The 14,667-nt window shown below is 36.2% G+C and overlaps 1 protein-coding gene across 1 annotated transcript; it reads left to right on the plus strand.

The window, feature by feature from the left end:
- Positions 1-5,210: 5,210 nt before the first annotated feature.
- On the plus strand, positions 5,211-14,030 carry LOC125277484 (p53 apoptosis effector related to pmp22). The gene is made up of 3 exons (XM_048205874.1): positions 5,211-5,519; positions 7,318-7,458; positions 12,544-14,030. Exons 1-3 carry the CDS (start codon positions 5,315-5,317, stop codon positions 12,753-12,755), a joined length of 558 nt encoding a protein of 185 aa, XP_048061831.1. The 5' UTR covers positions 5,211-5,314; the 3' UTR covers positions 12,756-14,030.
- The last annotated feature ends 637 nt before the right edge of the window (positions 14,031-14,667 follow it).

Consider the following 14,667-nt stretch of genomic DNA (forward strand, 5'->3'; position numbering starts at 1 on the left):
ATCTCCACGTCACGGCTCATCTAAGTCCCTGTGTCACCGCTCTCCTGCTTGTGTCACATGTTTCTCTGACTTTCTGGAGTGAAGCTCAATAAATGAGATATTACCACTTGCTATTGCATCTATCTTTATTTCCCGTGACAGTGACTCTCATCACCACTGTGTTTGGTGACTGTCAGTGTATTATAAAGGTACAAAACAGATATTAGTACTTCATTAGGTTAGTAAATTAACATTATATCAGTTAATGAAATACGTTATTTTACCGTAAATTTAACAGATTTAAAATGTAAAATTCACATGTAACTCCGTAAGTATGTTTACGGTTTGATGTCATTTTTACAGTATTGTTCTGGTAACCACAGCTGCCGGTATTTTTCCGTAGAAACAACGGGATTTTTTTTTACAGTGTATATGCACATTGCACCCTGTGAACATGCAGTGAAGTTCAGTGTTGGGTGTGACGGACACCTGCAGGCAGGGCCCGACCGAGGGGGGCCGCTTCCTCTAACTCTCACTGTGCCCCGCCCCACCCCGTGCTTGGGTCAGCCCTGCCCGCAGGCACCTGTGTTTTCAAAACCTGTCCATCCAGGGAGTGTGAGGCGATGTTTCTTCACCCACCTTGCTGAAATAGTAATGTTTCTTGAGTCACTCGAAAATTCAGTCTGTAAATTAGCTGATGTCTAGAGCCGTGTCTCATCAGCTGGCATTAAGAAAAAACACACCCAACAATGCACCCCATAAACTGCTCATCTCTGATTCACGTGAAATAGTGAGCACGGGGATCAGACAGCACTGTCGTTTCTTCATGGGCGTATGAAAAGGGTGGACATGATTTCCCTTGAATTATTCTGATTATGCAGTTTCAGGACTTAATGAGTACGCCCTTTGATTCATGCAAACACTGCAAAATTCACTAGATTATTATACATTAGTAGATGTCTCAGAATAGAAAGCATGCACAAGATCGTAGTCATGTTTGTTCGTTCTGTACACAGCGCACATGTTTTTACAAAGACTATATTTTGGGAAGAGCTGAACAATAACTACTAAAATGATAACGACAAAGATATAGTTCTAAAAATCATTCTAAAAGAATAAGAGAGTCCACACCACAACATGGAATGTTTTCTTTTCCAACTGATGAATGATAAAAAACATTGATAGCCAATCAGAATTCATCTTGCTTTAAAAAGTTTGAGCATTCAAAGCTGCAGACGACAAACAATATTGTAGAGTGTGAACGGGCATTTAGAAAGACTTGCAGTCTTGCAATAAATATCTGTTAAATTAAAGGGGAACTATTATGCCCCTTTCACAAGATGTAATATAAGTCTCTGGTGTCCTCAGAATGTGTCTAAAGTTTCAGCTCAAAATCTCCCACAGATCATTTAATATAGCTTGTCAAATTTGTCTCTATTTGGGTGTGAGCAAAAACACGCCATTTTTGTGTGTGTCCCTTTAAATGCAAATGAGCTGCTGCACCCAGCCCCCTTTCCAGAAGAGGGTGGAGCTTTAACAGCTCAACAACAACAAAGCTGGAGAATCTCACGCAGCCAAAATGACGAAAGTGTTCAGCCTTACATTGTTCAAACCGGAGTCGACACTGATGGAGAGACTCAGGAAGAAGTTACAACTTTTAGAATGAAACCGGACGTTTCTGAATGGTTAGTGGATAAATTGATGTAGTTGCTGTGGAGTTGATTCAGCTCATCGACTAGCATGTGCCGTCATGTTCATCTTTTGTGTTGAATTGACCCTCGTTTGTGAAGCAGTCCGGCGTAAAATGACGGCATGACAACAACACTCTACTACAACAACTCTTCCTCTTCTCTAAAGCAGCCCAACATGGCCCCGCCCCCTTTGTTGTGTGTTCTCGGGGGCGGGGTTTATGTAAATTTTAGTGTTAGTGATGTCACTAACCCAGGAAGAAGCTCCTTGTAGTCCCTACTAGCTGTTTGTTGCGATTTCTGTAAAAGAAAATATCTCCCTTTGCATTGAACTTTGAGCGTCGTAACTTTGCAGATGTTGTTTATGCTCAAACAGCAACATTACACACTAACTAAAGTTAAAAAAGTCAAATTATAATCAACCACCTCTTTAAAGTTAAATTAAAGGTTCCAAAAGTTTTTTTTTTTTTTTTTTACAGAACCATAGAACCATCTTAGTTCTTCTAAATGAACCGTTTTTCTTAGTATAAAGAGCATCTTTATAATCTAAAGAATCTTCCACTTTAAAAAAACGTTTTGGAAAGATTCTGTTAAAGGTTCTTCATGGAACCATCGATGACAATAAAGAACCTTTATTTTTAGGAGTGCAGGATACAAACAGTCAAATATCAATACAGAATTTAAATCTTATACATAATAAATTAGAGTCTATATTATAATTTGTCATGTATAAGATTTAAAGAGGTTTACAGAATACTGATCATTTAATTGCAGAATCTTGAGAAGTTGAAAAAACATATTGGTGTCTTTCTATGTTAATTATTCACAGTAAGTGAAACATATTATTACATTGTTTCTTAAAGGTTAATATTAAACATCTTTATTTCAGTATCAAACTGCAAACATAAACTGATGAATAATGTAAGGTGTGAAAATCTCCAGACTCATGAATGACAGGGGTCACACAAATGTCCATCATTTTAAATAAAAGTGCAATTAGCATTTGTCTCAAAAGAATTAAAGTACAGAGTGGTTTTATATTAAATTCAAATTTTAAAAGGACGAAATAGTTTTGAAGGACACTTTCTGTGTCTCACAAAAACATGCTTGTTTATTGACATAACCTCCACAAAAAATAACTAGTATACAGTGTTTACATTCACAATGTATGAGTTTCTCTCATGACCCCTGACTCCATCAATCACCTGAGGCTGATTTACCAGCAACAACATCGTCTCACTGCCATCAGGAACGGCTAAACCGCAGTTTACACAAACATACAGTACTGTTTAAGAATCACTTCAACATTACGTTTTTGAAAGAAATTGAGGCTTTCCCCCCAGTGAAGCTTATAATCGATCAAACACAGTTATATTGCAAATGATTGTGTGTGATTAACTGCGATTTATCCATTTGTCAGCACTAATTTATACCATGTTTAATGGAAACATATGTGGAATTACCTAAAGTATATTATTTGCTAACTACATTCTTTAAATTGTAATGTTGACATCCATTTTCTGTAAAGCTGCTTTGAAATGATATGTATCGTGAAAAGCACTATACAAATAAATTTGAATTGAATTGAATTGAATTGAATTATTTATTTATTCATATCACTTGTTCGGAGCTGTAATGATAATTTAGATTTTCATCTGAAACGCAACTATCAAAGCAGCATGACTTAAGTGGCATGTGCATGAGTGGCGTGTGAATCACCAGCACACACCAAAGGTGTGAGAAGATTTGCTCAAAGATAAAATTTGCAACCCATTTGAACTCTATAGAAGTTTACCAGCTTACAATGCTATGTAGAGCATCAATCATCTAAAACTGACACTGACATAAATAAGAAGGCTTTTTAAGCCACCCTTGCAGGAATGAATCACATTTTACTGTAGTAACACATTTACTATATATAGTTTCTAGGCTGACACTTTTCATAGAAAGTATTGATTGTATATGTTGTATAAAAGTATAGAAAACGATATACATTGACATTACATTGGCATGATAATGAGGAACCATCGTGTGATTCACAGCTTTAACAAATGCCACAATTACAAGAACAAAGAAGAATCAAGAGCTTTAAAGTCTGAATGAATTCTAGACTAATCTTGTTCTTGTGTAAAATGTGTTCTGTTCTAATGATGATTGATATTAGGAAAAACATGGCTTTCTGATATCCAAAAGGATCGCATAAATCGTGATGAAATGAAAACAATATCTGTTCAGAGTAGGAGATACGCATTTTTAAATAGAAGGACATGTGAAGTGATGTTAGACCTGAGCTTTTGGGAAACAGTTTGTGAGAAAAACCCTGAAAAATCATCTCAGAAAGCATGGGAAGAAACTTCACCTTAATATCTGCATGCAAGAGTAGTTCACCCAAAAATTTAAATTCTGTCATTAATTACTCACCCTCATGTCGTTCTACACCTGTAAGACCTTCGTTCATCTTCAGAACACAAATTAAGATATTTTTGATGAAATCTGATGGTTTAGTGAAGCCTCTATTGCCAGCAAGATAATTAACACTTTCAATAAGACATATTTAAAACAGTTCATGTGAGTTCAGTGGTTCTATCTTAATATTATAAAGTGAGAAGAATACTTTTTGTGCGCCAAAAAAACGAAAATAATGACTTTTCAACAATATCTATATGGGCCAGTTTCAAAATGCTGCTTCATGAAGTTTTGAATCAGTGACTCGGATATCCTATCAAACGACTAAACTGCTGAAATCACGTGACTTTGGCGCTCAGATTCACTGATTCAATTCGTAAAGCTCTGAAGCAGTGTTCTGAAATCGGCCCATATAGATATTTTTGAAAAGTCGTGATTTTTTTTTTTGGCGCACAAAAAGTATTCTCGTCGCTTTATAATATTAATATTGAACCACTGTACTCACATGAACTGATTTAAATATGTGTTTAGTACATCAATAGACCTTGAGAGTTTCAATGGAGTTTCAATGCAGGCCTCACAGAGCCATCGGATTTCATCAACAATATCCTAATTTGTGTTCTGAAGTCTTACGGTGTGGAACGGCTTGAGGGAGAGTAATAAATGACAGAATTTTCATTTTTGGGTGAACTAACCCTTTAAGGTCTGCACAGCATTGCTTTCTTAAAAGTAAAAAAAAAAAAAAAAAAAAGAAATAGAAATTTAAAAGGAAAAGAACAATAAAACCCAACTCTCAAAAAAATGTTTTAAAAAATGGACAAACCCAGCGATTGGGTTAAATGTTTGCCCAACGTGCTGGTATTCATCTCAACTATTGTTTTATTAGTTTTATTTAACTCCGTTTATATAAATACAGTTAACCTTTGCACAGAATTCACAGACTCCACACACAGATGTAATTTAATAATACATGCAACTTTTAAGGTAGGCTACTGTAAAACTTTATTGTCAAATAAAAGTGAACTTCTACGATGTTAAAAAGACAACATGACTGATGAAGTGTGTGTGTTTTAGGCCCAGCCCTGCCCGAGTTGATCTATTCAAACAGGTCGAGCCTCTCCAGATCAGGTTTCACTGTAGGGTGGAGCTCCGGGAAACTTTCAGATAAAGAGTGGCACGAAATTATCCATAGAGCTTCTTCACACTCGGTTAGGAGACACGAAACAGAGCAACTCTCCAAAATGTTTCGTTGCGGAATCGCGTATCCAAGATGCAGGTGGATCCTGCCTCTCCTTCTGCTGTTCGCGATCATTTTCGACATTATCGCCATCGCGGCGCAGTCCGGATGGGTCGAGGACGAGAACGCCAAAACGCACTACGCCAGCATGTGGAAACAGTGTCGAGGCCGCAACGACCTGTGGGACTGTAAATCTCTTATGGAGTTCCGTAAGTATTGAGTTCAAGTCCTGAATCCATGTTTAATCCAGTGTTTCAGACATTAAATAAAGCTCAAATGAAAGCGTTCACCAAAGACAAATGGAAAAGCGTGTATCTTTAACAATTATTATGCCTTTAAACTAATTTATTATGCCACAAAACAGAGAAACATTGATTTGTCACGCCTATTGTATTATAAGAGATCATCTATACGATGACTTTGTACAGTAGACTACACTCTAATATGTGATGATAACTGTCACATAATAGTGTTGCATGACTCACACTTGAGTCAAACAAACAACCCTTTGACTTGAACGTTCTCGGAACTTTGGCTAACGTTCTGGCAAGGTTCCCTCAAAGTTATGAACAAACGTTCTTCCAGTAACGATAATAAAAAGTTCATGTTTGATCTTTAATAATGTTCTCAAAACGTTAGCACAAAAACATTATTTATAAATCGTTCATAGAACGTTTTTTTTTAAATAAATGTTTTAGTTGGACGTTCTTCTGACATTTTTTAAATGTTACTATTTGTTTCAGAACGTTCTGAGAACAATCAAAAGTAACGTTCCAATGTTGGCAGAATGATAAAATGGAATGTTCCCTTAAAAAAAACTGGACATGGAATGTTCAGAGAACATTCAGAAATAACGTTTTCATAACTTAATGATAACGTATGCAACGTTTTTATTTATTTATTTATTTATTTTATATATATATTAGCATTGTTATAAGTCATTAAGTTGATCAGAAATTGTTACATGTTCATCAGCCCATGAAAGAAGTTTAATAACATTTATATCATTTTTATTATCTGGGAAATGGAAATAATTGGTGTCAGCTTCACTGAGTTTGCAAATGGAGCCACATCCAGAGCCTGTTGAACCAGTTGAAAAAATCAGACGAGAACGTTGACAGCTTTACAAGCACTTTAACCTCCAGGCAAAACCTGTCATTTCTGTTGCGTGTCGTCCTTTACCTCAGCTGGTATTTTCATTATTTTGCCAATAGAACATGTCTAAACTAAGGCCTGTCAGTAACAATCTTTCATTACTGTTTAATGCAGGAATAGCATGCTGCAACTCTCTTTATGAACAACAGTGCATCTAAATTATTCATAGATGGAGAATTTTCTATATGCTGCTAATCCACTTCTTTAGGTTAGCACTTCATATTTCTTTAATGCTCTTGTGTTGTTGTCATGAAAGATATAATTATGTAATCTAAGGATTGTGACTATAAAGTTGATCATAAATGCCAAAGATCACTTTTGTCTGAGTGGTGAATCACACCAAATAATACTAGTTGCATCAATCATAGTTTTGTCAAACCCGTCCACACCCTTCCTCCTCCCTCAGCGGTCTCTGGGTGTGACTGTGTCACAAACTTCATGGAGGAAAAACACATTCCTCTGTTGAGTGTTCGGAGCCCAAGCGCTGTCTCTACAAGTCCTCAGAGCAGCAGTGAAACTGATTAATGACTGACTGAAACTAGTTAAGCATTGCTGTTAATGTGTAACCATCCATATTAGACCTTATCACTGAAATTCGCCTCATGTGTTTGATCTAAGTTCCTCATGTTGAATAAAATTAGTGAAAGTGATGAGATGCACAGGAGTTTCTCCTTTTGTTTAGATCGGTGCATTAACCGTGCCTTAGTTTGTATAAGTAGTTAAAAATGTTAAAAGCAGCTCCCAGCCTGCTAGGGCTCATTATAGGTTTTGTATTGTGTTTTTGAATGCATTAATGTGACCGTAATGAAACGGCATGTGATAATAAAGTCTTGTTCCTCGTTGTCCCTCCAGCATGGGCTCAGGCGGTCGCTGCTCTGATGATCATAGGCCTCATCATCCTCATCATCGCCTTCATCATTTCATTCGTGGCTCTCTGTTGTACCCTCAACATCCCTATGCTGCCTTTGATTGGAGGCCTGCTTATTTTGGCTGGTAAGAGACTTTCTTTGTTCTTTAGTTTGTTGGAAATCAAGGAAAAAGGGCGGTGTACACATTCATATTGGCCAAAACTCAAAAGATGAGTTTATTTTTCCAGTCCTTGTGGGTTTTCTATCAAAGCCTTTCCGAGGAAGTTCCACAGTAAGATCATTTCCTTCAGTTTATCTGTAATGAATCTAATGAATTCTAGATAATACGTGGATGTAGGGATGGGCGGTGTGATGGTATGAAACATGCAACCGCAGCAGTTATTTTAGTACCGTCATAGTTTTTATTAATTGAATATTTTCCATTTTCACTTTACATTTTTTATTAGTTTTTAATACATCTATGTAGTTTTTGTTCATTTATATTTCTGTTTTAGTTTTTTTAGTGCATCAAGTTTAACTAAATGAAAATGAGAAAAGTAGCCTTTTTAACATTTTGTTTTATTTCAAGTAACGAGAATGTTTTTATGGTTTTAGTTGTAGTTTTAGGACCATAGTCATGTCTGTAACACTTTATTTTCGATGGCTTAGACATTTTACTGACTTTACAACCACATGTCAACCAAATCTCATTAGAGTATCTGCTTAATATCTGCTAACACTTTATTTTGATGCTCCTAACAGACATTCTACTGACTATAAGTAACTTTACAAGTTCATTTCAACTTATTTCACTAATTCTAACAGTCTACTAACGAGAGTTATTTGACATGTAGTTGCAAAGTTACTAATAGTTAGTAGAATGTCTAAAGTGGACCACTGAAATAAAGTGTAACCAAAATGTCAACCAGTAGAGATTCTGCTATACTGAGGTTACTTTAGGTCAATAAAATATTAGTTAACTTCGGAATTAAAATGTCCTGATAATTTACTCACCCCCATGTCATCCAAAATGTTTTTGTCTTTCTTTCTGCATTTGAAAAGAAATTAAGGTTTTTGAGGAAAACATTAAAGGATTCAACAGGTTGAAGTTCCAAATGTCAGTTTCAGTGCAGCTTCAAAGAGCTCTACATGATCCCAGACGAGGAATAAGGGTCCTATCTAGCAAAACGATTAGTCTAGTCTATTTTCTAAAAAAAAAAAAAAAATTATATACTTTTTAACCACTAATGCTCATCTTGCACTGCTCTGCGATGCGCCATGCATTACATAGTCATGTTGGAAAGGTCACGTGTGACGTAAGGTGGACGTACCGATCAAGTGTTTACAAAGCGGCCATGCAAAGACTAAGTCAAATGCACTTTATAAAAAAGGTAAAACAATGATGTCAGACAATTTTGAAGTTGGAGAAGAAAATGAGAGTTTTTCACCCTACCGTGGTATTTCCACCTACATCACGCTTAACCTTTCCAACATCACTGTGTAATTCTAAAACTTTTTTTAGAAAATGACTGATTGTTTTGCTAGATAAGACTCTTATTCCTCATCTGGGATCATGTAGAGCTCTTTGAAGATGCATTGAAATGGTAATTTGGACCTTCAACCTGTTGAACCCCAGTGAAGTCCACTATATGGAGAAAAATCCTGGAATGTTTTCCCCAAAAACCTTCATTTCTTTCTGACTGAAGAAAGACATGAACATCTTGGATGACATGGGGGTGAGTAAATTATCAGGAGATTTTAATTCTGAAGTGAACTAATCCTTTAGTACAGAATCTAATCCTTTAAAACAATTCAGAGCAGAAATCATCCCAAACAAGTTGAGACAAGAAATAACTCCTCATTAAGGCGTGTAGAGTTCAAAGATATACACCACTGCTTAATACTGAGTGGCTTTTGTTTTGCTGTTGCTATGGGATCGAGTGTCAGTGTGTTTCGCTCTCACCCTCCCCCATCCTCGTCACTCGTGTTCAGGTGAAAGTGAAGAGCTGCTGACGGGACAGGAGAGGTTTGCTCACTTATTCGTCACAACCTCTTCTTATTAATGTTTTGTGATCTGACGTCTTACAATTTTATTGTTGACTTGGAAAAACAGAATGTTTCATCATAAATGTTTTGTTATTAAAATCAGGGTTGTTATAATTAAATAAAAATAACACCATGAAAATACCTTTGAAATAATAAAATAAAAGTTTATTTCAGAAAAATAAAAGTTTAATTTTTATTTCAGCTAGCTGCCTAGACAACATTTCTCATTTTCATGTAGTTTAAGCATAACTAAGTATAAAAATAGAATTAAAATACTAAGTACTTTAAGTATAACTGTAGTAGAACTAAAACTAGAATAAAATTAATAACTATATAGACATTAAAAAACAGAAACTAATACAAATGATAAAAACAGCACAAAAACAATTGGTAAAAATTTAAGGAAAATGAAAATATAAAAGCTAATTCAAAATACTGATAAAACATAATAGTATCTCAATGATACTAAAATAACATCTCGCATTCAGTTTCATTATGAAAATGAAAACTCTCTGTTTGAACTCTGCCTGTTTGAGCAATAGTTCATTCTGTTTCAGATTAGATGAGTACAGCATTGTTGCTTGAAACGTCAGACGCAGCCCTGTGTGAAAGTTCCCCACACACCCAAACAGGGCTTGGCTTCACTCACACATCTCTGCAACACTCTCAGTCACGCCCGTCCCTCCCATACGGCATGAGAGTTAAAGCTTTTTGTGGACAGCTGCCAATATTATATTATATTATAGGTGTAGTTCATCAAGAACCTGTTGGAACATTTTGAACGTTTAGCCATTTTTTTCCAGATCCGAACTTTTCAGCAACTTTTGTGTACGTAGTTGCCCTAAAAACGTATTTAATCCACATTAAAATAAGTGAATGTCATTGAATAAGATAAGAACATATCAGAGCATATGGCAAAATTGTTTTCAGATGTACAAGTACAACATTTAACACAAATAGATTTGTTAAATTTGAAGTGTTAAAACTGAAATGACAGATAAAAGATAAGTATTTGGAGACTTTTAAGAATAGCATTAGATGCAAACCATTAAACCATACTGCTAGAACTAACTTCATATTCTAAGCTTTGGAAATGTATTGCTGTAGGTCAAACAGTAGAGTTAGGGAAGATTCATGGGTTTGATTTCTTGGGAATGTAACCGTGCGTCTGCGAAAACAAAAATGCTGTGTTCTGCTGCCAGGCCAGTAGATGGCGATGTCACTTTGTAAAGAAACACTATGCGCATGACGTCACCATTTTCACAAATTCACATTTTTGTAGTTTACACGGAGACAATAACAGTATCGGTTTAAAAAACTTTCAAAAGTTTGCATTTTCAGACCCCCAAAATGCTGTTGTGTAAATGAACAGCCAAAACACATTAATAGTTTAACATTATTAGTCAAAAATGGTGTTGTGTAAACAGCCCCACAATCATGATTTGCAATGGCGATCAGCTCATACTTCCTGGATTTCTCAACCTGTTCTATGCTTGGATTATGAATAAATGCCTGTAAATCAAACAAGACTATTTTTTGTTCTTACCAGTAGGTAACTTATACACGCACTACCTACCACACCTGATCAATCAAATTAATGCAGCAACCACAATCCAACAGATCAGGAATATGGTATTAAGATCCCGGACGAGCCCCCACATATACACCCAATACCCCTTGATTTTTACATTTGGGGCTGTAACAGTTTCCCTCAAGTTGTAACAGAGGAACCACAGGTAGTTAACTCTGGTTCTCTGTTAATGTTTAGGCTTGTGTCCAAAATCGCATACTCTCTTGAGTAGGTACTTATTTTGAATAAGAAATTACTTCGCAATTGCTAAAAATGTATATTCTATATAGTGTGTAATCTAGATGTACTACATTTGCTCTGTTGTCATTGTCACGTGACCTACCAGCGTCAGTTACATTGCTTCACTACCTTTCACAAATCCTGTCCTGTGGCCTCATGGGATAGTAAAGTGTCCATCGTATGCACACTTCAGGATCTCGCCGTGAGTAGTAGGTCATCCAGGGACTTTTTGCCTATTCTTTTTTGAGTACTGTGAATTCGGACATAGTCCTGTTGTCACATACCGTTTTTTGCCTACTATATAGTAGGGAAGTATGCGATTTCGGATGCAGCCTTAGTCTCACAGATTTCATTGGCCAAGAGGACAACTAACCAACATATAAAGCAACCAATCACAGTTAGTTTTGTTCCGCGTCATGTTTAGGGGCGTGAAAATGTCCCTACAGTAATAGACCGGTGTGCATCTAAGGCCCTGTTTCCACCTGGTATTAAGATGTGATTTGGTCGATCAAATCACAAATGGACGAGGGAGACACATTCCCGTTTACACCTGGTATTTTAATCTGTCTCTTTTGTCCACTAGAAATCTGGAATGGTGAGAGAACATTGTGCTTGGTACATTTTCATCTTCAAACAAAACTTGGTTTAAATCACATCTGGCTTGCGCTCTTCCCATAATGTTTATGCATTAGGTCAGTAGGAGGAGAGTAGGAGGTCTTTTGTGGCTGTTTGAACACATTCACCACATGAGCGTTTACATTATGAAAGCAATCCGTTTTCAACTACCTTTGGATGTGGTCGAAAGTGGACAAACTCAAAACTTTTTAGACCCTGTTTACACCTGTATTCAACCAAAACGTATCTTAATACAAGGTGTAAACAGGGCCTAATTTATTATTCATTCAAGAACGTTGTGCAAGTTTACTGCAACAATGGTGCCGCAAACTTCACATGCTTTTGGAAACCCAGTGTTTAGTTGATCTTGATAAGCACTCATTGTCACAGTTGTAAACACAATGGCATGAGGGGATTTGGCGTCACGACGGCTTTGTTTCAAGGCAGACTGTCAGAGAACACCCGGAAATCCTGGAGAATTCGGATGGGATGCATGGGCGTGACATCTGAGGCTGAATGTTTTGTTCATTTTTAATAGGGCGTCTATTGTTTTATCATTTGAAGCCTAAAAGTGTGCTTGTACTTTCTGTCCAATACATGCCACCTGCTTTAGTATTTTGTAAAGTAATGGCATTTAAGCATGTGTGACTTAAGTGTCCAAATACTTTTAGGGTCACTGGAACTGAACAAAAAATTGTGCAGTTCATCTGAATGTGAATCTGTTGTGCCACTGAGTAATTTTGCTTTCTTTCTTTACAGTAATCGTGCAGATAATCGCTCTGATCATCTACCCGGTCAAGTTCAACGAGCAGATCTATGAAGGTTATTACGACTACACGTGGGCGTACGGCTTCGGCTGGGGCGCAACCATCCTGATGCTGGGATGCGGCATCCTCTTCTGCTGCCTTCCTCGCTACGAAGATGAGCTTTCCGGGCTGGCCAAGACCAAATACATCTACACCTCTGCCTGAAAGCCCCAAATATCCCACCTCTCATAAAGGACCATGTTAAGCCACCCAAGACTAAAGGTCAATGCTTACAGATCTCCAGAAGCATTGTCATTTTCCCAAAGCAACCGTAGGACCGTACTGACTTTGATGAGGCTGTGATGTGCAGCCAAACTGTGGTCATTTCTCTAAACTTTGGGGTTAATGCATTTATTTTTATTTTTCATTTACAAACCGATTGGGTTTTGATGCTTTTTTTAATGTCACTCAGCACAGACTCCACAAAGCATTCTTCAAACCTTTTGTCTATACATTTTAGAGAGTTACACTGTCCATCACATATTACATGGAATTACATTAATACAGCTCAGAAAATAATTGAAAGTAGTTTGCTTTCTTATTAATTTACACTGTAACATGAACACTGCAATTTAAAGTGTGACTGAGTTTTGCTATTTGTATATTTCCTGAACATCTCTACAATATCAACATTAAGTAAACATTTTTACAATGTAACTGTACTTGTATATTAATGTGTCATTCCAATGTCGGCCTGTTCTTGTTTATCACAATGGCGTACTTGATTGCACACTTCCCTAAAGTGCTCTTACTGTCAGCTAAGATTGTGTTTTGTGTTTTGGCCAAAATGAACGTGAATGAAGGCTTTCACAAAGTTATTTTGGTAAACCTTTACAATAAGGTTTCATTTGTTAACATTAGTTAATGTATTAACTAACATGAACTAACAATAAGCAACACATTTGTTACAGTATTAAACTTGGTTAATGTTAGTTAATAAAAATACAGTCTTTCATTGTTCATGTTAGTTTACAGTGTGTTAACTAATGTTAACAAATACAACTTTTGATTTTAATGTATAAGTGAATGTTGAAATTAACATTGACTAAGATTAATAAATGCTTTAGAAATATTGTTCATTCTTAGTTTAACTAATTTTAGTAAATGAAACCTTACTGTAAAGTGTTTTTGTTTTTACAGCGAAATAGGTGAGCAAGTGGATAAAAATGCAAAATGAATGCAGTAAATGTTTTTCTTTGCTTTGACCTTAGTTTTGCAATCTTAATAGATCTTGATGCATTCATGAATTGATAGATTCAAATGAGTCAGCTTGGTGCATATGTAGAAAATAAAATAAAGGATACTTTGCTTGTAAACTATGCAACATTGTAGGTTTTTTTGAAGCGTTTTATTAGATTGTAATTTTTCACTTTGTCATTTGTGGTTCTTTGTGATATGATTTGTAAACTAATCTTCAATAAAAGGGAGTTTTACTATTAAGACACCAATCAGATTTTTTTTAAAGGGGTGGTTCATTGCAATTTCACTTTTTTAACTTTAGTTAGTGTGCAATGTTGTTTAAGCTCAAAGTTCAATGCAAAGGGAGATATTTTCTTTTAAAGAATTCTCTGTTTAAGGACAACAACAAACGGCTGGTAGGAACTACAACGAGCCTCTTCCCGGGTTGACATTACAAACCCTAAAATTTACATAAACCCTGCCCCCAAGAACACACGACAAAGGGTTGAGGCCATGTTATTGCAATACAGTACATAACACAAATGCAATAGCATGTCATAAAAGCAAGATGACAAAACGACAAGTTATAACATAATTAAACTAAACAATACCTGTTCTGTCTTCATGCAGCATATATTCTCTGGCTCTGTAGGATCTTACAACAGTTCCCACAGGAGCGATTTATAGATTATCATGAAAGAATATGCTAATCAATGACTTTAAGATAGTTAACTCCACATCAGCTACATAAATTCATCAACTATCCAATTCAGAAATGTCCTGTTGCATTCTACATGTTGTCACTTCTTCTTGAGTCTCTCTGACTCCGGTTTGAACATAAAAGGCTGAACAATTTCTGACATTTGCAGTGAGTCTGCGTGAGGTAATCGGAGATGCT

The sequence above is a fragment of the Megalobrama amblycephala genome, linkage group LG10 (genome assembly GCF_018812025.1).
Source record: "Megalobrama amblycephala isolate DHTTF-2021 linkage group LG10, ASM1881202v1, whole genome shotgun sequence".
NCBI classification, from domain to species: domain Eukaryota; kingdom Metazoa; phylum Chordata; class Actinopteri; order Cypriniformes; family Xenocyprididae; genus Megalobrama; species Megalobrama amblycephala.

Bases quoted from the DNA above. Each gene is read 5' to 3' on its own strand.
- LOC125277484 (XM_048205874.1), top strand. From the start codon at position 5,315: ATGTTTCGTTGCGGAATCGCGTATCCAAGATGCAGGTGGATCCTGCCT. The intron at 5,520-7,317 runs GTAAGTATTGAG...TTGTCCCTCCAG, and splicing joins TAAATCTCTTATGGAGTTCC to CATGGGCTCAGGCGGTCGCT. The intron at 7,459-12,543 runs GTAAGAGACTTT...CTTTCTTTACAG, and splicing joins AGGCCTGCTTATTTTGGCTG to TAATCGTGCAGATAATCGCT.